The 26,046-nt window shown below is 39.9% G+C and overlaps 1 protein-coding gene across 5 annotated transcripts in view; it reads left to right on the top strand.

Annotated features, from left to right (window-relative positions):
- The window catches only part of LOC140715673 (progesterone-induced-blocking factor 1-like), a 282,888-nt gene that overhangs the window by 115,649 nt on the left and 141,193 nt on the right, over positions 1-26,046 (top strand). For all 5 annotated transcript variants that reach the window (XM_073028043.1, XM_073028051.1, XM_073028064.1 and 2 more), the window contains 3 exons: positions 11,430-11,560; positions 21,309-21,393; positions 25,431-25,607. In XM_073028043.1, the coding sequence (XP_072884144.1) occupies positions 11,430-11,560; positions 21,309-21,393; positions 25,431-25,607 (393 nt within the window). The remainder of the gene's footprint in view (positions 1-11,429; positions 11,561-21,308; positions 21,394-25,430; positions 25,608-26,046) is intronic.

The following is a 26,046-nucleotide window of genomic DNA, read 5'->3' as shown; positions in this document are numbered from 1 at the left end:
CCACCAGCTCATTTGTGTCTTTTGTATTTATAATACAACGAATGAAGAAACAGTGGCAAAGATAAAGAGGTCAATCTGGATAATTACTGTGGTAACTTCTACTTTACAAAAGACCACTCGACAATTTTATGGCCAAAAGAACATCTTTATCTGGGACAGCAAATGATATTTGCAATACAGAGCCTTCCAGATACCCCATGCAGCATGGGTGGTGGAACTATATACAATGTATACCGGGAGTAAAAAGAGCAGAAGTAAAAAACCCTGCCGACCCTGGAACCTGCCTCATGTTACCAACAGCTTCCCAATTAGTATTCCCGATTAGTATTAACTTACTTTTAATAATACTCACATTACAACACTTCTCCCCCTTTAAAATCCAACATTCCCCAAATATAGAAGAACTGGGAAATAAAAACAGTGGTGTCATTAGCAACAGGTTACCAATACAAAACACCTAAAAAAAAAAGCGTGGCAAATTCAACATTCAATCTAACAACAAAAAAAACTATCCAATCAAAGATTTAGTCTGTCAGGAGGCTTGCAAGGGTGCTGTAATCTATGCACTACCCCCGGTGATCCAGCAGGCACTGCTGGTGAGGATGTTTTGGGTGGATCTGGTGTTGGGGACATGAGAGGGATCTTGTGTATCCACGTGAGAATGTCCATCCTCTTTAGGGGACTCTGCCTCTGGCAAAGTCACTGGTGGACGTGCTTTCCTGGTATGCATTAAGTGGTCATTGCTCCTTAACTGTTTTGGACTACTGAGCTTCTTTGAAATCAGTGGCAAGCTATGCTCAGTATTATTGGGATAAATGGCATCTGCAGGTTTGCCACCTGGCTTGGAACGCACTGAAGAAGGAACTTTGGTTTTTGAATCATTGTCATAACCGTGGCTCAGAATAGACCCAATTGCAAATTTTTCATAGAGTTCCTTGTTATAACTTGGAACTATCTGGAGTTTAACAGCAGGAAATTGCAATGCGTTTTGGAAAACCTCTTGTGCTTGAACAAAGTTCTTTTTCAAAGTTCTGTTAAATCACAGTCATTGATTTTGATGATACATTCATTCTCCTGGAGCAGGTTCTCTTTTCTTGAACGGCTGTTCTTTTCAATACCACAAATACTCAGGCCAAGGAATCTTCCGCTCAGCATAGAGTTAAAGGGCACCACATGGATTTCCAGAGGGCCACCGTCTCCAGAAAATTCTACCTTCTTTGTCAAATCACATAGAGTGCTTTCTGAATGCTTGTCTGGTGGTCTTTGAGGCTCTGTTCTTAGATCGTTAGTGGGTGCCCTGTTTGCTATGATTGGCTTCACATGCAGGTTCTTGTTAGTGAGATCATCAGGCTGAGATGCTCCTTGCTGTAACAGGGCAGGTGGTACAAGAGCTGGGTCACTGCTTCGCTGTACTAGAAGTGGCGTGCTGGCTTTCAGCGGAGAAGGGGTAACTTCAATTTCTCCTATAATAGGCTGAAAAGCCGTAAGCTGGGCTACGAGCTCACTCTCAAATGTGTCTGGACTATGTCTGTCACTCACATTACCATCGGCGACTTCAGACACACTGCAGAATATTCTCCGTTGTGTGTGCATACCTCATTTCATGCCAGTTGAGCCGGATTTTGCGAAGCCAATTGCGGCCCAAAAGACTGGGCCCACTGCCCTTAGCTATCACCAGCCTATCTTCAGCCTTCTGACCCCCAGCTGAAATATCCACATATAACACCCCTAAATGAGGTATGGGCTGCCCCATATAGTTCCTGAGTTGGAGCTTAGATGGTCTGATGGGAGGCAGGTTGGACCCCCATGTCCTCCTGTAGGTCTCCTCACTGATGACCGATGCAGTAGCCCCTGAATCAATCTCAAACTTAATGTCCTTTCCCCTGACATTAACTGTGGCATAATATGGTTCAGGTGGTTCCTCATCCGTTTCCACCCCAAACATGTTGTAGGCACACGCTGCCTCCTCATCTGCTTCTTCTAGGTGGTGTATGGCTGCCTGAGCCTGTTGAGCTTTGCCCTGCCCAGGCTTAACCTTACCCTTTAAACTCCTGAACTTTTTAGCTAAATGTCCCTTTTTGCTACAAGCATGGCAGACAGTATCTTTGAATTTACAAACATTTGCATAGTGCGTCCCTCCACACAGAAAGCATACCACCTGCTTTGCCTGTCGACCAGTCTCCTTCCTGACTTGCAGCACTGCCACTGACTGCGACACCCCATGTCCTTTCTGGTTATCCTTAGCAGCCATCTCCATGCCTTGGGCAATCTCTAGGGCTTTCTTGAAAGTCAACAGTGGGGATTCTCCCAACAAACGGCGCTGTGTAGCGTCATTATTAATGCCACATACTAATCTGTCATGGAGCATGTCATCCAACACGGCTCCGAAATCGCAATGCTCCGACAGCTGCTGAAGCTCAGCCACAAAATCGGCCACTGACATGGCTGTGAAACTTGAACCGTTGGACTATCACTGAAGGTTTCGGATTATGGTGGTTCCCCACGAGCGCGACCAGTTCGTCATATGGAATTTCGTCCGGTTTCTGCGGCATAGCTAAGTTCCTTATCAACTTGTAAGTCTTTGCCCCACACACACTCAGGAGAATAGAGTGCTTCGTAGCCTCCTCAGTAATTTCATTAGCACAGAAAAAGTGTCCCAACCTTTCCTCATACTCTGGCCACTCCTCGGCTCGCTCCTGGAATTCACCGATAGTCCCAAACGTAGCCATCTGAACGTGAGGCTCCTCATCTGCTCACAGCTCCTGATCGAAACGGGCCAACACGTCCACAAAACCAGTTCACCTCATTGCTAAAAATATGTGGTAACTTTTGTTTTACAAAAGACCACTCGACAATTCGACAATTTGCCATCTTTATCTGGGATGGCAAATGATATTTACAATACAGAGGCTTCCAGGTACCTCGTGCGGCATGGGTGGAGGAACTATATACAATGTATACCAGGAGTAAAAAGAGCGGGATTAAAAACCCCACCAACTCCGGAACCCCCCCCCCCCCCCTCTCGTTACCAACAGCTTCCCGATTAGTATTAACTTACTTTTAATAATACTCACATTACAACAATGACCTCATTAGCTAATTGATTAATTGAGGATTCCATGATTGACTCTTTAGGAATTTACTGGTTACAGTGATAGTGACACCACAATGGGGAAAATGTTGACAAAGACAATTGATTCGTACTTAAATACTTATTTGTAAATATTTTTTGCCAGTGGATGAGTCCACAAGTAAAAAATATTAGAATGAGATAACTTGAAGTCAACAATTTTTCTTAATATTTTTCAACAAAGTGTACTAGAATAAAGCAGCATATAATTTTAAACAGTGCTCTACTTATTTGGCAAAAGTCATTGAATGTCATGCTTTAGGTAGCTGGCACAAGAGACTGAGTAAAGAGAAGATAAATTTCTAAAGAGATATTGTGAAGTAGACTTCATTGCCTGTTGGGAACCAATTCAAAAGTTAACTTTGAAAAAGTAAAATGATATGTATTCAAAAGAAAAAGAAATGTAGATCTACAAGGAAAGAGCCAGAGAGTGGAACAAATGAAATAGCTTTCAAATGGACAGCGCATGCTTGATGGGCCAAATAGTTTAACTTCCAGAATATATGAATCAGTGATTTTTTTAAAAATGCTCTAGTGTGCAGTGCAACTGGAGTAGGCATTTCTTTTTAATGAGCATTAGGTGTGATATGATGTCCTGGAATTCTTCTGCCCCCTTCCTTTTCAGTCCTGATGAAGGGTCTCAGACTGAAATGTCGGCTCTTTATTCCTGTCTGTCGATGCTACCTGACCTGCTGAGGTCCTCCAGCATTTTGTGTGTGTGTTACTCTTCAGTAATGTGTTGCAATGTTAGTATTCAATGATCTGAAAAATCACAATAAGAAAGTTCTTCTGCATGTCATATTACTATTTTCATGGGTTAAAGCTAATTACTTTATGAAAATTTTAGTGTTTGACTTTTTGAAATGAAGCTGCAAAATGAGCTAAAAGTTAAGTGAAAGTGTGCTACAAGGAATATGAAGTGACCTGATTTTTGGTAGTTACAAACTGTGGCACAAGAGATACAAGAACAAACACAAACTGTAAAGCAGCAACTGCCAAACAAAACATATTCAACAATGTTTTCTTTCTTAGATATAGCAATACATAGATTTTTAATTGTATGTTCTATGCACTGTAGAAATGTATATCACTATTTCACCTTTCATTGTTCTGGCCACTTGCAATGTTATTCTAACTAGATCATGCAGGTGATAAGTCTCAATTCCTATATCACCTGGTATTTTTATGCTGCCAGTTCATTTTTTTTAATTCTTGTGAGGATTTATCATTGTATTTAGAAAGCCAAATTCTTCACAGCCTGTCAGCTGAATAATCTCTTGTTACCGAGATGAAGAAAAACTGGTTCTGTTAGTATCATGTCTCTTCTGTCAACGAGCCAAAAACAAATTTAAACAAATGTGCCTTTTGTAGATAGTTCTTAATAACTTTCAAAATCTAGTTTGCTGTTTTCTGCATTACAGGTTTACAGTCAATGATGATAAAAGTAGGACAGCAGATTGTAATACCAAAATATAAATAGAACAGAAAATACTTTTTTTTCCTATTTATAACACTTAGTTTCAAAAATTATAAGATTAATAAAAATTTCTATTCTCCAACACCAGCATTAAAATACAACTCCATTTTGAAATCTTGGCCTAAATTAATATTGTTTGCTTTGCATCTGCATGTTTACGTGACATATTTTCTGTGAAGAAAAGGAAATGAGATAACTAAATTTAATCAGGAAACACTGGGAACATTTAAATAGGTTATTTTATACTCATGTGCTGGAGAGGTATTTACGAACTTGTACGTAGAGAAATTTTCTATGGAACACTCACTAAATTCCTCAGTTTGTTTTATTTTTACAGACTTTCTTTTTTCAAACATGGCATCCACCTCATCTTATATTAAATCTGTGTTATTATCCCTTGGCATTTTTCCTTAAGACATTTCATGTATCTCCTATTTCTTTCAACATCCTTGGCTTCAGGATGCTTTTTCAAAAGTGGTCAAATGTCAACAGTCCTTACCTGAGTGAACCTTAAGTTCCAGAAAGAAAAACATTTCTCCAAATATGTAAGTTATCCGAAGACATGAGGAATTAGGGTAGATCCAGAGACTAACCTACTGACCTAGTTCCCTTCAATATGGCACTGAGTACTGACAGAGTTCCCTTCAAGGTGACACCAAGCTGTGGTCTCCATTGAGACCTTGGCTCAGACTTAGTTGGTTTTTTTTCATTATGGTTTTGGGGACAGAGAGGGGAGTTAAAAGTCAGATTAGGATTTAGGGATAGATGTGTGGTACCGTTAGAGGTCAGGTCTGTGCTCTGAGCTCTGCGTTCAAATCCAGTAATGTGTACAAGTGATGAAGGGCTTCGGCAGACCAGATATCTGCTCCAGGGCTAGTAACATGGATGGGTAACAGGACATTTGTGAATGTTGGGCATTCCCAAATTGGGCCTATGAGTCACTGTGGCTGGAGTTTGGGGTCCCATCATCCATTAGCCCAGGGATCAATGGCACAGATCGAAGCCCAAAGATCAATTAAAAGTCTGGAACTCAAAGCCTGATGGCTGAGGCTTGGAGATTGAGGACTTCAAACCCGTCCTGGATTAGAAGACTGTCCCTCTGTGTGTGCGTGTGGTGGGATGGGGAGGCGGAAAGGGGCTTGTTTCGGTTTTGTTGTTTTATTGCATGTTGTGTTCTGTGTTGTTCTGCCAAGTTTTGTCGTGCTATGTTGGTGCTGGAATATATGGTGACACTTGCGAGCTGCCCCCAGCAAATCCTTAAGTTGGTTGTTAATGCAAACAACACATAATTGGCAGAGATTGGTGATCCAGCTGTGTGAATGTGTTATAATTTTGAACTTTGTTTCATTTTTAAAGCCCTTATGTAAAACTGATCATTACTATGTTATACTGCTGAGAAGAATCAACAGCGTTGCATTATTCTGAACATCTAACAACACAAACTATTTATTTTCAAGTGAGGTATTGATGTCCTGTTACCAATTCAAAACCTCATGCTGTTTTACGTGGAGCATAAGTAAAGGAATTAATTCTGGTTTAAGCTAACACTAACAGTTTTAAAGGAGCCTTTCCTTTCAAGTGATCTCAGTCATTCTGAACCAACACACTAAATTAAAAGGACATGAATACCAAATCCTATTTGATCATTATCCAAAGTGATGTGGAAGGAGTACGTGTACTCCAGAAAGGCATGCAGAGAAACCATTGTCATCAGAAATGTCGTACCACAGGAAGAACAACTGTTAACAGCAGAAACACTATAAAACCAAAGCACTAGAAATTTACCATTTTTAGGACCTTTCGGTTCTGGGACACAAATTTATGAGTGTACCAGGCCGTAATTAACTATCTATGCCAAAGTATCGAACTCTGGAATATTTTTAATTAATAGCACATACTAGAAGGAAACTTACCTAAATCTATTGTAACATTTTCAAATAGAAAGAAAATTTCCCATATGAATATGCCGTGTTTCCAAGATTTTATATAACAGTTTGCCCTTATACTTCCTCATTAGAAACTGGTCATTATTTAAAAGTTGAAACAAACAGCTGTCTATAAACCTTATAGAAAATTACTAGCCTCCCAAAAAGTGTACAACAAATAAGTTTTTTTCTCTCTCTCTTTTTCTTATACAGGAGTGCACCACTTCGGATAACGTCCGATTGCATATACGTCCGTAGTCCCGATCAGAGATCGTGACGTAGCGGACGTAACCAATCTCATGTATCACACGTTTTTTGAGTGTAGTAGCATTATCTTTCTGTTTAATTTTCTTTTGAAAATATTACCGTAAAGTGCAAACGCAGCAAAACGACTCCTAGTGATAGCAGCAGCAAGAGGCAAAGTATATAGTATGGAGTTCACACAATGTCCAAATCACATAATGTCCTATTTCACAGAACGTATCGTGGACATTAAGCGATGCATACCTGTATTTGAATCCAACAAATGACATTAAAATAAATAACTAGACGCACATTGCATACTATCAGCGCAGAACTTTTTATGGACCGGTTAAGATTTTCGATCAGAAATTGCCATATACTGATCGCTTGACTCAATGTCTTTCTCCAATTGTGAAACTGTATCAAGGGAAACATTAGGAAATCTACAGATGCTGGAAATTCAAACAACAACACACACAAAATGCTGGTGGAACACAGCAGACTAGGCAGCATCTATAAGGTGAAGCACTGTCAACATTTCGGGCCGAGATCCTTCGTCAGGACTAACTGTCAACCAGCATTTTGTGTGTGTTGTTGTTCAAGGGAAACATTAACTGTTTTCCTTTCCACAGATACTCTCTGATCTGCTGAATCTTTCCAGCATTTTTGTTTTTATTTCAGAATTCCAGCAGCTGCAGTACTTTTTGATCTTCATTTAATCAAGGGCTGCTTCAACTGTGTATTATAGAATAGCTTCCAGTTTTGATTTTTCAGTGTGTGAAACTCTTTGCTTTTGCAGCCAAGAGGTGAAGAAATATGTTCAGGGTAGAGTTGATTGCTTTCATGGACCAGTGCACTGAGGACAGGAGTACAGTTCCTATCATTAAATACAGTGAATTTACATTGAGTTAACTAATTTAAAACAATTCAGAAACTAAAAGCTGCTATCAGTAATCCATGTACTTCACTACTGTCCTTTAAGGAAGGGAGTCTGCTATCTTTACCCACATGACTGTAGATCCAGAGCTTAAACAGTCCTCTGAAATGGGTTAGTGAGATCACTAGTTCAAATGTAATTAGATATGGGTAACAAATGCAGCCTTGCCAGCAACACCAGAGATGACCAAGGTGCAGGTTGCTGAGTGTTGGCAATATAGAACTGAGCATAAAAAAAAGATTTAGCTCACCTGGGAGAGAGGCAGCGATGTTGACAGCACTAGCATTTAGCTTTGAAGTCTGCGATGGTGTGCAGACCTTGCCATAAGCTGCATGTATAGTCGGTGGTGAGTTGCCTCTGGATCTTGTCCCTGTATTGTCGTTTCACTGCCTTGATGACTTTGCGCAGATTGTAGCTACATTTCTTGAGCTCCTGCTGATTACTGGCAATGTAAGGTCTGTCTCACATAATTATTGCAGCACGACGCACAGAAATGTTGATCCAAGGTTTCTAGTTTGGATAGTCCCTGACTGATTTCTGGGGGGGGAACAACATCCTTGTTGCACTTCCAGGTGAAGCTCGTGGCCCCATCCATGAACTCGGAGACATCCTCATCACGAAAGACATTGCAATTGACGTCATCAAAGCAGTCCTGTAGTATGGAGACTGATTAGTTGGACCAACAGTGGACGGTTTTAACTGTGGCTGCCTCTTGTTTCAGCTCTGCCTGTACATCTGCAGAATTAAGATGGAGGAGTGATCTGACTTGCCAAATGGTGGGCGAAGGAGCGCTTTGTAAGCATTGCGGAAGGGAGAGTAGTAGTGTTCGAGTATGCTACCTCCCTATCACCTAGATGTGTTGACAAAACTTCGGACAGACTTTAGACAGCGACACTCTTAGAGTCTCCAGCGATGATGAAGACAGCCTCTAGGTGTACAGTTTCCAAGGTCCTGACAGTCTCGTACAGTGTCTTGAGAGTCAGGTTTGTATCAGCCTGCTGTAGAATGTACACTGCTGTGATAATAACGGCCGTGAACTCCTTAAGCAGCTAGAACGATCTACACAGCAGCACAAGGTACTCCAGATCCAGGGAACAAAAGAATTTGAGGACATGTACATTCTAGGGGTTGCACCAAGCATTATTGACCAGGAAGCATACCCCATCTCCTTTACTCTTCCCAGAGAGGTTTTTACACCTGTCTGCCCGGAACAGGGAGAACCCAGAGGACTCAATGGCATGATTTGGTATCTCCTTCATCAGCCAGGTCTCCACAAAGCACAAAATGTTATATTCCTTTGTTTCCAGCTGATAGGAGATTCTGGCTGTCAGTTCTCACAGCTTATTGTCCAGGGACTAACGTTAGCCAGAAGTATGCTAGGGAGCAGCAGTCGATTAGCATACTGTCTCAACTTCACCAAGATGTCGGCTCTTCTCCCTTGCCTTTGGCACCGCTTCCGAGGTAGTGGCGGTGTAATAAATGAGCCTACCGTTGATTGCGTAAGCAGGGGTTCCCAGTGTAGAAAAGGCGGCACATTGTGGGTAAATGCAGTCTTCCCAATATTCAGAAGAGTCAGTCTATCTTATCTATGCTGAAGTATGAAGGTGTTTCCAACGACAGTCGCAAGGCTGCAAGACCGGATGGTATCCCAGGATGGGTACTCAGGATGTGCACAGCACAACTGGCAGGTGTGTTTACAGACGTTTTTAATATCTCCCTCTCCCAGTGTAGAGTGCCCTCCTGCTTCAAAACATCCACCATTGTCCCTGTACCTAAGGTTACATGTCTGAATGACTAGTGTCCTGTTGCACTCGCCTCAATAATAAGCAAATGCTTTGAGAGGCTAGTCAAGGACTACATCTGCAGCACACTACCACTCAGACTGGACCACTTACAATTGGCCTACCAGCCCAACCGATCGACAGATCTCACAATAGCCACAGCTCTGCACTGTGTCCTTACACATCTGGAGAAGAAGGATGCTTATGTGAGAATGCTGTTCTTGGACTATAGTTCAGCATTCAACACTATTCCCTGTAGGCTTGACAAGAAGCTCAGACACCTTGGCCTTCACCCTGCCTTGTGCAGCCGGATCCTGGACTTCCTGTTAGATCACTGACAGGTGGTAAGAGTGGGCTCCCTCACCTCTGCCCCTCAACACAGTTTCCCCCAAAGGCCATGTTCTAAGCCCCGTCCATTACTCTCTGTAAACCTATGACTGTGTCTCCACCCACAGCTCCAATCCGCTAATTAAATTTGCTGACAATACTACATCGATTGGCCTAATCTCAAATAATAACAAGGTAGCCTACAGAGAAGAAGTCATCACCCTGACACAGTGGTTTCAAGAAAGCAAGCTCTCCCTCAATGTCGCAAAGTCAAAGGAGCTGAGCTGGTTGTGGACTACAGGAGGATTGGAGACAGGCTAACTCCTATTGACATCAGTGGATCTGGATTTGAGAGGGTGAACAGCTTTAAGTTCCTTGGCATACACATCACCGAGGGTCTCACGTGGTCTACATATGAGCTGTGTGGTAAAAATAGTACAGCAATGCCTCTTTCACCTCAAATGATTGAAGAAGTTTGGTATGGGTCCCCAAATCCTAAGGACTTTCTAGAAGGGCACAATTGAGAGCATCCTGACATGCTGCATCACTGCCTGGTATGGGAACTGTACCTCCCTCAATTACAGGACTCTGCAGAGAGTGGTTTGGACAGCCCAGCACATCTGTAGATGTGAACCTCCCACTATTTACAGAGACAGGTGTGTAAAAAGGGCTCGAATGATTATTGGGGACCCAAGTCACCACAACCACAAACTGTTCCAACTGCTACCATCCGGGAAACAGTACCGCAGCATAAAAGCCAGGACCAGCTGGCTCTGGGACAGCTTCTGTCACCAGGCCATCAGACTGATTAATTCACGCTGATCCAATCATATTTTTATGTTATATTGATTGTCCTGTTTCTTTTATTTACTTATATATATATTACTGTACTATAAATTTCTCATTGCACATTTAGACGGAGACATAATATAAAGATTTTTACTCTTCATGTATGTGAAGGATGTAAGTAATAAAGTCAATTCAATTCAATATCTGCATGCCATAAAAGAATAACTAAAGTAAATGAAGGAGGAGGAGAAAGAAGTGAGAAAGTGGAAATGGTGGATCATCAAGAAAGAGCGGGTGGGCTGGCAGTGAGATTTTATTAGCCAGGTTACAGGAAGAAGGATTTCACCATTTCAATTAATCCAATGTCTGATTAATTGAAATACTGAAATCCCCCTGCTGTTTGAAAAATCTTAAACAGTTTTCAATTATGAACCTTTAATGTCTGATTATGTAGTCAGTCATCAGTCACCCTGCCTGAGGCAAAGCCTTCTTATGCTGTGCACTTTGCCAACCGAGAAACTATGAGAACGGATGGCTTGACAGGGCATGATTTTTGATGCTGACACAGGAAACTGATATTGTATCAACAATGCTTGTTGTGTAAGTTGCAATTTTCAAATTGAACCTGCCATTTCCATTCAAGATTAATTTAAAAGGATGTTATGTAGATAGTATCAGATGTTTTTCATCAGACTATTAATCTGAAAAAAGTGAATACTTCATTTATACAGCTGTTGAACTTTATGATTGTAGTAGTGATTGTTTAGGCAAAGGAAATTCTTAACAATATGTTTTTTTTCTGTCATTTTTCTTTCCCCAGCTTGCAAATGCAAAATCTCTACTTGGTCAAGCTCAGCAGCCTTACAGCTACCTTATTGAGACTGTTCAACAAAGAGACGCTCAGATCCAGACATACAAACAACAGATTTCACAACTGGAGGATGAAATCTGGTAAATATCATTATTAGCATAACCAGAACCAAGAGATAATATCTATGAGTAAATATTCAACAGTCTGGAATTGAGAAGATAGGTAATTCCCTGATTATGAAGCTTTTGATTGGGTAGAAATGGAGAAGATGTAGGAAGAGAACTATAGCCAGAGGTAAACGCAACCATCTCTCATTTCCCAATAATCAATAAACACATTAAGAGTGCATTATGCTCTTCAGAAGCATCACCTATTTAAAACAGTTAGATCCACAGTGCCATGTTGGCCATTTTGCCCTACATGTGAATACATTGTTAACTCATATTTTTAAAATTTATTTATTGAGATACAGCATGGAGTAGGCCCTCTGGCCCTATGAACCATGACACTTAACAATCCCCCAATTTAACCCTGGCCTCATCACGGGAAAATTTACAATGACCAATTAACACACCAACCAGTATGTCTTACGACCGTGGGAGGAAACTCACACAGTCACGTAGAAACGTACAAATTCCTTACAGGCAGTAGCAGGAACCTGGATAAACTTGGAGCTATTAACTACGCCTTGAAATTAGTTTTGTAAATTTCTGTTTGTTATGTAGCATTGTGGTATCTTGCAGTTTTAGGAAAGATAATGATAATGATAGGGCCCATAGAAAGGGATGCTGCATCTCCAGCAGAGCTTATAAATGCAGCCTATGCAGAGGAGATAGCCACTTGCACATTGGTCTTGTCAGCCACAGACAGCGCTGCACCAACAATGTAGATGGCTAGGGCACATTAGCTAGATAGCACAGTTGACCTCAAACCAGAGAACCACACATACAGTGATAGTGGCATTGGACTGAGGGGAATGGAAGGTGATCTTCATCTCCACAATAATGATGGTGTCTTGGAAAAGAAAGGTGTACATCGTGATTGAAGTGAAAATATTGTGAAGTCTTTGTAGAAGGCAGGATTCAAGTTTATTTATCATGTGTGCATTGAAACATACAGTGAAATGCTTTGTCTATGTTAACAACCAACACACCTAAGGGTTTGCTAGGGACAGCCTGCAATTGTCATCACACATTCCGGTACCAACATTGCATACCCACAATGCTTGGCAAAACAACACAGAACACAACAAGCAACAAAACAAAACAGAAGAACAAATCCATTCCTCCCTCCCACCCACACATACAGTTGTTTAACCCCAGGACAGGCCTACAGAAGACTTGGGCCTACAGACTCCAGACCTTGACCTCTGCAGTAGACACAGAAATTTGTAGATTCAGCTGTGATCAACAGGCCTTGACTTCCAGACTTCCAATTCGACTCTCAGCCTCAATCCTTGGTGTCGATCCCAGGACATGCCGATCAGCAAACACCAGGCCTCAAACTCTGAACTCGCCAATGATGGAACCCTGAACACTAAACCTTGAACTGTGATTTCATTGATTCACAAGGTCTCGTCAGATTTCATTCCTTCAGCCTGCATAGAATTCTGACTCTGGAACCCACTGACCTGGGAGCCCCTCGCCTACTCTTTGCTGGTCTGAAATCCAGCATCTGACCACGGATGTCCCACACCTGCTCTTTGAAGACTATGACCTGCCCTCTAGTTCCCCCACATCCCTGTCCCTAAACACTAATGTGACCCGTAACTCCCCTTTCTGTCTCCAAAACCTAAACCGTCCCTACGAACCCAAAAAAAAACAACTCAGTCTGAGTTTTGACTCAGTGGAAGTCAGAGCTTGGCAATATCTAGATCCTGATTGAGCTGTAAGGCAAATTATTTTTAATAGAGTATTTGTCTTGATGCATTACTTCTATCAGGACATCAGAGCAGTAAATCACATAACATCATTTTCTGCTTTGCCATTTGAGACAGTCTATTAGATTATCAAACACCTTACCATGAATCCAACTAATCTGCATTGTTCTTTAGTGGTTCCACAGTGGTTTGTGTTGAGTTGGTGGGCAATGTTTGACAATTGCAGAAATCCAGTTGATGGCAAACCAGAGTGTGGTTTAGCAGTGGTGCACATAGTCTGCCAGGTGATTCTGAATTTATAGTATAGTACATATGTTTGATTGCATTTATTGAGAAGAACTGCAAGAGCAAAGAGAATGTACTTGTTGTTTCTCAGCATTCAAATTCACTGTTCTCTAATCAACTTCAGTAGAGTTTGAAGGATCTCAGTCTTTTTGCACTAAAATCACTCACTGCAGAAGAATGACCTTTACTACATATTTTACATTAATCAATGTAAATTCAAAACATTATATTGTGGCTCAGATCACATCCACCAGAAACAAGCTGAAAATATCTGAAATCAGTTCAGCTGAAACACCTCCAACTTCCACCCTGCCCTCAAATTTACCTGGTCCACTTCCAACACCTCCCTTCCCTTTCTCGATCTCCTTGTCTGTATCTCTGGAGACAGCTTATCTATTTATTATAAACCCACAGACTCTCACAGCTACCTGGACTATACCTCTTCCCACCCTGTTACTTGTAAAATCTTGGATTTTTCTGACAGTTCTCTTAGATGGAGTCTGTACCTCGACTTTCTTAAACAGCTGAGACTAGCTGAACTTCATTTAGAATCTTAGACTATACTTAGAGAAGCAGTCTTGCTATAAGCACCAAGGGTAACATGCCTTAATGACTACCACCCAGTAACCCTGACATACACTGTCATGAAATGCTTCATGAGCCGGTCATGATACATATTAACACCGGACTCCCAGATAACCTCGACCCCTTCACTCAATTCCTCCATCTCTGCCGCATCTGCTCTCAGGATGAGGCTCTTTATTCCAGAAAAAAGGTGCTTCACTCCACCTTTTCTTTCTTCCATGGCCTTCTGACCTCTCCTATCAGTTTCTCCCTTCTCTGGTCCTGCCTCTCTTTCACCAAACAACTTCCCAGCTCTTTACTTATCCCTCCCCCTCTGGTTTCACCTATCACCTTGTGTTTCTCCCTCCCCTCTCCCCACCTTTTAAATCTACTCCTCATCTTTTTTTTTTCTCTAAAGGGTCTCTGCCTGAAATGTCAACTGTACTCTTTTCCATAGATGCTGCCTGGCCTGCTGAGATCCTCCAACATTTTGTGTGTGTTGCTTGGATTTCCAGCATTCACAGATATTTTTCTTGTTTGTAGCTGAAACACCTGTTTGGATTGAAGCATTTCAGACTATTTCAGACTTACAATCAGATTATATTTAAACTTACTTCCTAAAATTATTAGTTCAACTGGAATCTTCTGACTTCTTGAGATGCTATAAGAATTTGTAGTTTGTTTGAAATGAGTCTCAATGTATGTTTCAAAGATGTCTACTCTTCATTTATGGTAGTTATGAGCTAACTTCTTGCAGTAGGTTTACCTAATGCTCATTATTTATTGCAGTGTATTTTATTTTTTGCACCATTCTCTGTTGTGCATGAAAATCCCAGTAAATCAGCAGGTTCTGAGATACTCAGATCACCCCTTCTGGCTCCAAAAATCATTCCATACTCAGCCAGTTAGATCATACTCTTTCCCTATTCTGATGTGTGGTCTGAACAACAGCTGGGCCTCTTGATGATCTCTGCATGATTTTATGTATTGAGTTGCTGTCACATGATTGGCCTGTTAGATATTTGCATTAACGAGCAGGTGTACAGGTGTAACTAATACTGTGGCCCCTGAATATATATTAGTTAGGCAACAGAAAATAACTATTCGACTCTTCTAAAATAGTGTGCTTCGAGAGGGCAAACAGGATCCTGGTTTCTCTTCTGGTATGCTCTCCCTAAGTTACATCTTTGACTTTACAGGGCTTTCTCAGAACCACAATGGGAGTATCAACTTGGATTTTTCTGACAGTTCTCTTAGATGGAGTCTGTACCTCGACTTTCTCAAACAGCTGAGACTAGCTGAACTTCATTTAGAATCTTAGACTATACTTAGAGAAGCAGTCTTGCTATAAGCACCAAGGGTAACATGCCTTAATGACTACCACCCAGTAACCCTGACATACACTGTCATGAAATGCTTCATGAGCCGGTCATGACACATATTAACACCGGACTCCCAGATAACCTTGACCACTTGCAAATTCACCCACCACCAAAACAGGTCCTTGTCAGATACCTTTGCCCAGGCTCAATGTTCAACTCTGCAGCATCTGCACACTGAAGACATCTATGTTAGGTTATTGTTTATTGAGTACAACTCTGCCTTCAATACTATAATTCCAAGAAAAATCATCTTCAAACTCCTAGACCTGGGACTTAACACCTTCCTTTGCAACTGGATTCTTGAGTTCCTGATCAAAAGACCATAATCAGTAGGGATAAGCACTAACACCTCTGTCACAATTATTGTAAACATCGGTGCTCTACAAGGCTGTGTCCTCAACCCGTTACCGATAGATTCTGCTCTAATTCCATCTACATGTTTGCAAATGATATCACCATAGTAGACTGTATGCCAAATAACATTAAATTGGAGGACAAGAGAGTCTAGTAACATAGCGTAATGACAACAAACTTTACTTCAATATCAGGAAAGCAACAGATCTAATCATTGATTTCAGGAGGCAGGGGATAGTGCACATGCTCCTGTTTGCATCATTGGGGCTGAGGTTGAGAGAGCTGAGAGCTTCAAATTCCTAGGAGTGAACATCTTCAGTACCCTATCCTGGTCCAACCATGTAGACACCGTGACCAAGAAAGCTCATCAGAACCTTACTTCCTCAGGAGACTAAGGAAATTAGGCATGTTCCCTTGAAACTCACCAATTTTTATTGACACACCTATCTGAATGCATCACAACTTGGTATGGTAACTGCTCTGCATTGCACCTCAAGAAAATGCAGAATTACAGACACAGCACAATCATTCATGGAAACCAGCCTCCACTCCATGGAGTTTGTCTATACACCTCACTGCTTTGGTTCAAGACTAGATCCTAGACTTCCTATCGGGTTGCTGACAGGTGGTAAGGATGGGCTCCCTCACCTCTGACCCTCAAAGCAGGGTTGCATCCTGAGTCCACTCCTCTACTCCCTTTCTACAACTGTGCTGCCACACAGCTCCAATCTGCTGATCAAATTTGCAGATGACATGACATTAATTGGCCTTATTTCTAGTGGTGACAAGATAGCCTACAGAGGAAAGGCTAACTCCCTGACACAGTGGTGTCAAGATAACAGCCTCTCCTTCAATGTCCCAGAAACAGAAGAGCTCATCATGTATTCCGGGAGGAATATAGATAAACGCGCCCTGATCAACATCAGTGGGACTGCAGTTGAAAGGGTGAGTAGTGTCAAGTTTGTTGGTAAACACAGCACCGAAAATCTCACCTAGACTGTACACACTGGCCGTCTGGCAAAAAAAAAGCATAACAGTGTCTCTTCCACGTCAGGCGACTGAAGAAGTTCGGTATGAGCCCCCAAATCCTCAAGACCTGCTACAGGGGCACCATTGGGAGCATCCTGACTGGGAACATCATCACCTGGTATGGGAACTGCACCAACCTTAATCGTTGGGCACTGCAGAGTGGTATGGACAGCCCAATGCATCTGTGGATGTGAACTTCCCTCCATTGGGGACATTTACAGCAGCAGGTGTGTAAAGAAGGCCTAGAAGATCATCGAGGACACCAGTCACCCCAACCATAAACTGTTTCAGCTCCTTTCGTCTGGCAAACAGTACCACAACATTAAAGCTAGGAACAGCTGGCTATGGGACAACTTCTTTCTACAAGCCATTAAATTTATAAATTCATATATCTGTACATTACTACGGAGTCGTAACGCAAATATTTTTACTTCCCCATGTTGTGACGAATGTAAGATTTAAATAAATTCAAGTTCAAGAACTGCTTCTGTCCCATTTTTACAAGACTGTTGAAAAAAGTCTTCTGTGATAAAATGGACTCGACCTCGCAGTCTACTGTGTTATGATCTTGCACCTTATTGTCTACCTGCACTGCACTTTCTCTGTTAACATTTTATTCTGCATTCTTTTATTGAGTTACTTTGTACTATCTCAATGCACTGTTACAATAAGTTGATCTGTATGGACGATATGCAAGATAAATGTTTCTGTACCTCGATATTTGTGACATAATAAACTAATTTACCAGTTTACTTTGTTCATTGAGACAACCTTGCTGAAGCTCATAGTATCTATTTGAATCATGTCATACTGTACTTTTAAAGCCTATTTTTACATGGAATATGAGATTCGTATTTCTTTCCACAAATATTTTATCTCTGTTGATCAAAACATTCATTCTGCTGCCATGGTTTCAAAGTACCTGCCAGGCAAGGAGCAAGCTGTGCATGGCCATAAGCGATATCTATTTACATGCACACAAATGCATATTTCAAATTTAGGTCCTGCTTGCTTATATGCCAGCTGTGAGTACTTCACACTGGTGCCCCAACATTTTTAATTCCTCTTCAGTGTATGATGTCAAGAAATGTGTAACAAATGGCTTAATTCCACTTAAGTCATGCTTTGAAATGACCTAGTTTACTTTATTGACACCTATACTTCATTCTGTATTTGACACAGTCAAATTACTAAAAAAAAAACTGACATTTTGGTTGGAAGCAGTCATAAACCTTTACTGTCACTCACATCTTTTTATAGCATCTGCAAGTGGATATTGTTTCTGTTGTTTGAACTTAAGCTTAAACAGGAACTTTGTGCCAGGACCTATGAGAGTGCATGATATTAAAATATGGTGATCTGAAACTAAAATTTAAGATGATGAAATACATTGCATGGCCTGATTTCTTCCAAGTTTGTGGGATGAATTTTAAAAAAGAAGGCAAATAATAATGGCAGTTTAATTATTTGATTGTATTCAGAACAACTTGTAGCCTTTCACTGCTAAGTTGATCTCTGACAATGCTTTATCTGATACAAAATCAATTATTTCTTATGGTGGGTGTTCAGAAACTAAATTATGAAACTTGTTTGCATAAAAGATAGTTGAAATTTGGAACTATTTTCCACAGTTGCTAAATGATGCTATGTCCACGTTAATTTTAAATATGAGATTGATAGACTTCTGTTATTGGAGATATTAAAGATTATGAGGGAAAAGGCAATGTTAACTTGCATATCAATCCTGATTCACTGAATATTAAAACAGGCTCACAGGGCTAAATAGTCTACTTCCCTTCCTGTGCTAGGCCTGACAGATGCTAACAAGCCATTCTTAAAGAACCTGAGATTAAAGAAAAGGTAATTATTTACCACACTAATCATTTTTCACAGGACCAAGTCTGAGTTAGTGTGTGAAATGTTTTCTGTTCCAACATATGATTTGCTAAATTTTCATAGACAAGACATGAAACCAAATGTATTTAAAATCCTCTCAACTTAAGTAGACTTACAGAGAAGTTAGTTTTTGCAAAATGTTTGTGATGAATTGCTGCTGTTTCTGTTTTTAACTGTTAACTAGTAGACCTAGTTAACAAGAGTTTTGTTTTAATGATCAAAAACTTCCACTTTTACCCTGAGAATTGGGTGGAGGGAAAAAAGGAAATTCCCGTGCTTCAATACAGCTTCCCAGGTTGTTATAGTCTATCACAATTGCCATACTTTAAAGCCAGTGGCTGTTGGATTTAACAACTTTTGGCTTCTTAAATACAAGAGGTTGTGCAGATGCTGCAAGTCCAGAGCAACACACAATGCTGGAAGAACTCTACAGGTCAGGTGGCATGTATGGAAATAAATAAACTGTTGATGTTTCAGGCCAAGACTCTTCTTCAAGACTGAGGAGGAAGGGAGAAGACATCAGAATAAAAAGATGGAGGGAGGGGACAGAGGACTAGCTAGAAGGTGATGGGTAAAACCAGGTGGGTGAAAAAGGTTAAGGGCTGGAGAAGAAGGAAACATAGAAAACCAACAATATAATACAGGCCCTTCAGCCCAAAAAGTTGTGCCGAACATGTCCCTACCTCAGAAATTATTAGACTTACCTATAGCCCTCTATTTTACTAAGCTCCATGTATCTCTCTAAAATCCTCTTAAAAGAATCTTAAAGGAATCTGATAGACGAGAGTGGACCATGGGAGAAGGGGAAGAAGGAGGGGTACTAGGAGTTGGTGATAGAAGAGGTTAGAAGCCAGAGTGAGGAATAGAAGAAGAGAGAAAGGGGAGGGAAAAAAATTACTGGAAGGAGAAATTGATGTTCATGTCATAAGGTGGGAGGCTACCTAGACAGAATATGAGATGCTGCTCCTCCACCCTGAGAATGGCCTCAACATGGCAAAAAAGGAGGCCGTGGGCCGACATGTCTTAATGGGAATGGGGATAAGAATTAAAATGGTTAGCCACTGGGGAATTCTGTTTTTGACGGATGGAGTGGAGGTGCTCCATCCACCAATCTTTGATGTTTGAATTTGATTTCCCAAACCGGTACTTGAAAAGCGGACACCATGGCAAATTGAACAGAAAAATTAGTGTCTTGGACATAAACTGTCCTCCACAAAATCTTAAATGAATTGTGAATTTCAATGTCAATACCCTTGAATATAAACACTTCACCCTTGGTAAAACTTGACACTATATACTGTATATCTAAAATTATATACTGAATATCTAAAACTTATGCAGTTCTTTAATAGCCTCAGTTAACTTGCTAAGCATACATTGGCAATACAAAACAGGACAGAATTACTTGTGGTTGGTGGCTCTCAGAAGTACATAGTCAGGAACAAGCCATTAACTTTATAATAACATTCTCCACCAAAGATAAATTTGCCCATTTTTGTTGTTAAGCCCAGAGCAGCACATATAAAATAGCTGCTTTACATGATTTGGAGGTGATGCCAACAGACACAGAACACTCATTACCACCTTTGGAACAAAGGTGGCAATGAGGGAGGACTGGCATCTCCAGCCTCTTATTTTCTGATTTTGTTGGCAGGTTTAAAGACATGGAGATACTCAGTTGGCCAGACACCATCTATGAAGAGAAAATTAGAGTTAACATTTCAGACTGAAGATCTGAGGATCCTTAGAACAGCTCTAACTAAGGGTATTTGACCTGAAAATTCAACTCTGTTTCTCTTTGCATGGGTGCTCCCTAGTCAGCCGTGGGTTTCAGCATTTTTTTTTTGCATATTTCCAGCATCTGCAGTTTTAGTTTTGAAATACTGATGGGCTGCACTACTGTTCAGTCCGATGTGTAAACTTTTGTGACCATCCAGGTTAATTTCTAAACTGCACAGCTGGAGGTGTGTAGGGTGTTTATTTCTGAGCCACAGCCAATAGCTCTAAACCCAATAACCATTGCCACTTCTGCAGCTCTGTCAGTTCTTATTGGATTTGCTTTCAATTGCTGGGTAAATGCAGATGCTCGAAAGTGCTGACAAATATCAAAGGGATCAGCAAGATATTTCGTATGTTTTTCCATCATTCTGGTGTCAATGTTGTCAAAACCAATTGTGGTTCAGCAGTATATACTTGTTCCTATTACATAATTATGAAAACCTTCAAACTCTGATTCTGTGACTTAAATATTCAAAACCCCTGCCACAGTACTGACTCCTAGCTGTTGGTATTAAATTATCATTCATCAAATGCATTTGTCCTTCCATGAAGATAAGCTTTAACTATAAAAATTCTTGTAAATTTAGTATTCCAGTTTTAATCGTTACAGCAACTTTGTGATTCCTACAAGGAGTTGTTGGAACATTAATTGAAAAGTAACCTTTGTTTAATGAGACATGATAACCTTCCGATATTAAAGAGAACTTATTTTCCTTTCAGTCAGTTAAAAAAAGAAAAAACAGCTTTACTTCGCCTGAAGAACCAAATGTCAGCAGATCTGGAGAGACTCTTAAATCAGAGAGAGGTAACATTTCTCTGTTTAGTTATTTTACAAATTGGGGATCAGCTTTTTTTTTCTCTTGTCTCAGATTTCCGAAAGGTTCATGAAGGCCACCTCTTTATTCCACTTTTTCCACTACTTTTTACTGTAATTTATAATAATTTTATGTCTCTGCACTGTACTGCTGCTGCAAAACAACAAATTTCATGTCATCTAAGCCAGTGGTAATAAATCTGATTCTGATGCCTACAATTAAAAGGCTTCATTTTTGTAATTACTGCTTAAAAATGTTGGCTGAGTGCACCCTAACCCTAAAGTTTTTTAAAATATTAATTATCACTCCTCTTCCTATAAATGTCCATTTCATCTATAGTAAGTGCATCAGAGACAAAAGCTACCAAGGCATTGGTTGGTTTAGGCTTCCTGCATTTAAAAGGCATCATATCATAGTCACCAGAGTTTCCATGGACCTTTGAAATCCAAATACTTAACCACAATGTACATTAAAATGCTGGGGAAACTAAATTTGTTTTCCTAATATCATGAAGGAACAGTGGAACTGCTTTAGGGAAGGATCTTGCTATAACTTTACTAACACTTGTTTCTTCGACAACAATGCTCGATGCGCTACCAAGAAAATTAGAGATTAAAAGCTGTAAATTAGTATGTCAAATGCTCAGTTAAGTACAATGGTTTGTTAGAATCACAGAAATATATCTTAAAGGGTAAGTGAACTTAGCAGGGTTTATATTAGGAATTACATTGGAACGTCAGTTCTCAATTTTTATGCTAAATGACTGGGTTGGTATTGAAACCACAACCTCATGACTCAAGGAAAGAGTGCCATCAACCATGCTACAAGTGACTGATGATAGCATGCAATGAAATCAGCCTCTAAAACAAAAAAAAGGAATAATACATATTGTATTCAAAGGCACTGTGAAGTTGCATCTGCTGACATGTGTGTTGGATCACCAATACTTTAGCATGAAAACTTGACAGCCATCATAAGAATCCATAAGTCTCCAAACCACTTTACAGTCATTACTGTCAACGTAAATTGCTGCTAAAGGTTAGTACTAAATTGGTTATTCCAAAATGGGCACTCTTACTACCGGGTACTTTGTTTGAGCGGGAATAGGAGATGCTATTTAGCATATTGATACATTATTCAACTGAAATACTTTGAAACCAAACAGACTAATGAAATCAATTGTAGGAAATTGAAGGGTCAGCCTGCTTGTGTCACTTAAAGATTTCAGCAGAAATATTGGCCCATGGTATCTCCAGATGTCTGGTTAATGAGATTCAGCTGGCATGAAATTTGGCAGAGAGCCCACAGAGCATAGCTGGAGTGTTTGGCAACTTGATCTTTCCTACTATTTTTACCTTACAAACCACCAAATCTTCAAATTGTGCAAGGCTTTGTAAACTTCTCTGTGCTTAAAGTTTATATCTTTGTGCTGTATTCATGGCAGCTTACATTATGTTACTTTGATCATTCATTGATTTAACATATGAAAACATAATTTAAATTTTAGAACATTTGTCCCCTATGAATTTCCTTGCAGTACTTCTATATTCCGGTCTGAACCTCAACAAGATCTACTGTGTTGTTTTCCAGAACAGCTGCACTGTACTGACAGCTTTTTATATACCAATCACTAAATGTCTGGTCACTTAAACAGATCAAAGCACTAATTGACCAATTCCAATTTAGCTGTTTTTAAGCTTTGCCATTAATCCTGAATCTTGTTTATTTTTATGTTGCATGTTCTTATGTAGAAATTATATAAGTTTTGATAATTTTAAGAGAATCTATTTCTGTTGTTTTGTACTAATGAATAAACAATGAGTATCCTTCAGAGCTGTAACCAACCACACACTCTCTAACAAAAATATCAGATACCAAATACTTCATTGAAAAGAAAACTAAATTGTATAGAAAATAAAGTTAGATTATTTTTTAGTGATTTTAGGTCTTTCAATTCCTCCTTGAGCAGACAAAACAGATTGCCTTGTCACTTCTCAGGAGGGAAATGGCAAGGCAGTCTGTTTTGTCTGCCATTTGTATATTTTACAAGTGTGAATGAAAATGGGGAGAACCAAACTTCCTTAATTTTCAATGTCATTTTTGATCCCAAGGTGAGCTTCAGACTACATAATTAAGCCACCATCGCTGGCAAGGTCATCTTCCACCTCCATTACAATGCCAGAACTACTCTTACTCAGAAATTCTGCTGCTAAAACTCTCATCAGAATCGTTGCACCTATAGAGTTAACTATTTCAATAATTGTTGGATACCCTTTCCCTGTACCATGAGCCTGATGTACTTAAAAACTCTGTTCTCAGTGCCCTATCTCATATGACATGAAGTTGTTTTCTGGTGCCGTGCAGTGCAAAGACATTAAATCTCTATAGATTACAAAACAAACAAATAGTGCAAAACAAAAAGAAATCATCAGAGTGTTCATGGACCATTCAGAAATCTGATAGTGGAAGGGAAGAAGTTGTTCCTAAATTGTATGGTCTTCTGGTTTCTGTACCTCCTTCCCCATTTGCTGGAGGGCCTTGCTAATGGATGCCACCTTCTTGAGGCACTGTCCTTGAAGGGGGGGAGGGTTTTGCCTGTGATGAAACTGGCTGAGTCTACAACCTTCTGCAGCCTCTTGTGATCCTGTGCGTTGGAGCCTCCATGCAGGCAGCCAGCCAGAATGCTCGCTACCATACATCTTTAGAAGTTTGCACCAGTATTTGGTAACATTACAGCTCTCCTCAAACTTCTGTTGGCGTACCTTCCTTGTGATTGCATCAGTGTGTTTACCCCAGATTAGGTCCCTTGAGATGTTGACACCCAGGAAGTTAAAGCTGCTTACCCTTTCCACCACTGATCCTTCAGTGGAGACTGGTGTGCATTCTCCTGACTTGTCTTTTCTGAAGTTCACATCAATTCCTTGGTCATGCTAACATTGATTGTGAAATTGTAACTCATTACTCCCACTCCCACTCTCTGGCTTATATTGGTTTCTGGTTCATGAATGCCTTTTTTTGTTGTTAGCATTCATAACCCTTATTTTCAAATTTCACCTTGGTCTCATCCTTCCCTAATTCGTGTCCTCATTCATCTCTGTAATACCCAAAAAACTGTTTTCTTCTAATTCTAGCACCAGGTTATCTCCAAGTTTAATTGATCCACCACTGACATCTATGCTGTCAATTGCCAGGTTCTTAAACTGGAAATCCCCTCCTTTAACTTCTCCACTTCTAATCTACTCTTTCTCCATTAAGGATTTTGGATTCTGCACTAATATTGCTTATTATGATCTGGTATGATTTACTGAACTTGGGTAGATAACTTCACTCTGAACTGATTCCACAACCTATGGACTCAATTTTAAAGTCTCTACAACTCGCGTCTGAATTATTTATTTATTTATTTATACATACATACGCACACAGATTATCTCCTTTTGCACATTGGTTGTCTATCAGTCTTTGTGTAGTTTTTCACTGACTGCTGTATTTCTTTGTTCTACTGTGAATGCCTGCAAGGGAATAAAGTACATGTACTTTGATAATAAATTTACCTTGAACTTTTGAACTTTGTATAGTATTTCTTTTTCATTAACACTTCTCCAAAATTCTTTGAGTGTTTGAGTGTTTTTACATTCATACAGTTACACAAGTAGGAACACTTGTTGGATGTCACTCAAATTGGGTAAATCTGTCCACATGCATTAATTGAGGTGGTGGTAGCTCAGTCAACTGAGCTGCAGGACAGAGCTGCAAATATTGTTTGAAATTTGGGGAAATGTCTATTCTCAGTGAATTATAAAAATCAGTAACTTAATTTTAGTCACTCGGTGATAAACGCCGCCAACATCGGCCTGTCTAAAATTAATTGATAAATAGTACAAAGTGTATTATTTCATTTAGTTGCTAAGGCAGGTGCAGAAATAAATTAACAGTAACTAGTATTAAAACTTCACAGGCAGCAGAACAGTTTGTGACTTTATCTGTTTACAACTTATTTCATTATGAGTCCTGTTTTATTTTACAGGAATTGGCAGTAATGAAGCAGGTTGTGATAAATTTGCGTAACAAACAGAGTGACAGTGGTTTGCCAGGCACCCAGCATGAAGACAAAACCAATCCTGTTCCATACACATCAAAATCATCTCTCAGTGTTCCTCCAGATGAGGATGAAAACGTCTACAAACCAAAACCAACATTGTTTGTAAGTTATCTTGCTAGAAACAAACAATTAAGATTAAGACATAACTAACTATTTAGATATGCTAGAGAAATGCATAATATAGGAAAAGCAGCAGATAACTGTTGACACTAATTCTGACATCCAGTCATCCATACTTCCATTATGTTCTTCAAGCCATGTCCTTATTGAGCAAAATCTACTGATTTCAAACTTTAAAATGTTTATAACAGTCCTTATATTTCCAACTTATGATCAACCTTTTCTCACATTCTGGAACATCATTTATCTTGGCTACTTTTAGCAACATATTTCAAAATTATCAACAAAATGTTATTTTCTTGTAGAAATTTTTAATTTATAGAGTTTTTCAATAGTATGATTTATTTCTTACATAAAGCGAAACTACAGATATATAAGGAGCAATGAAAATAAATCCTAATGCTGCAGTGAGTTTTTGCTC

The sequence above is a fragment of the Hemitrygon akajei genome, chromosome 2 (assembly GCF_048418815.1).
Source record: "Hemitrygon akajei chromosome 2, sHemAka1.3, whole genome shotgun sequence".
NCBI lineage: Eukaryota > Metazoa > Chordata > Chondrichthyes > Myliobatiformes > Dasyatidae > Hemitrygon > Hemitrygon akajei.
Note: the sequence above shows the minus strand (reverse complement) of the source record. Positions and strands in the feature narration are given on the sequence as shown.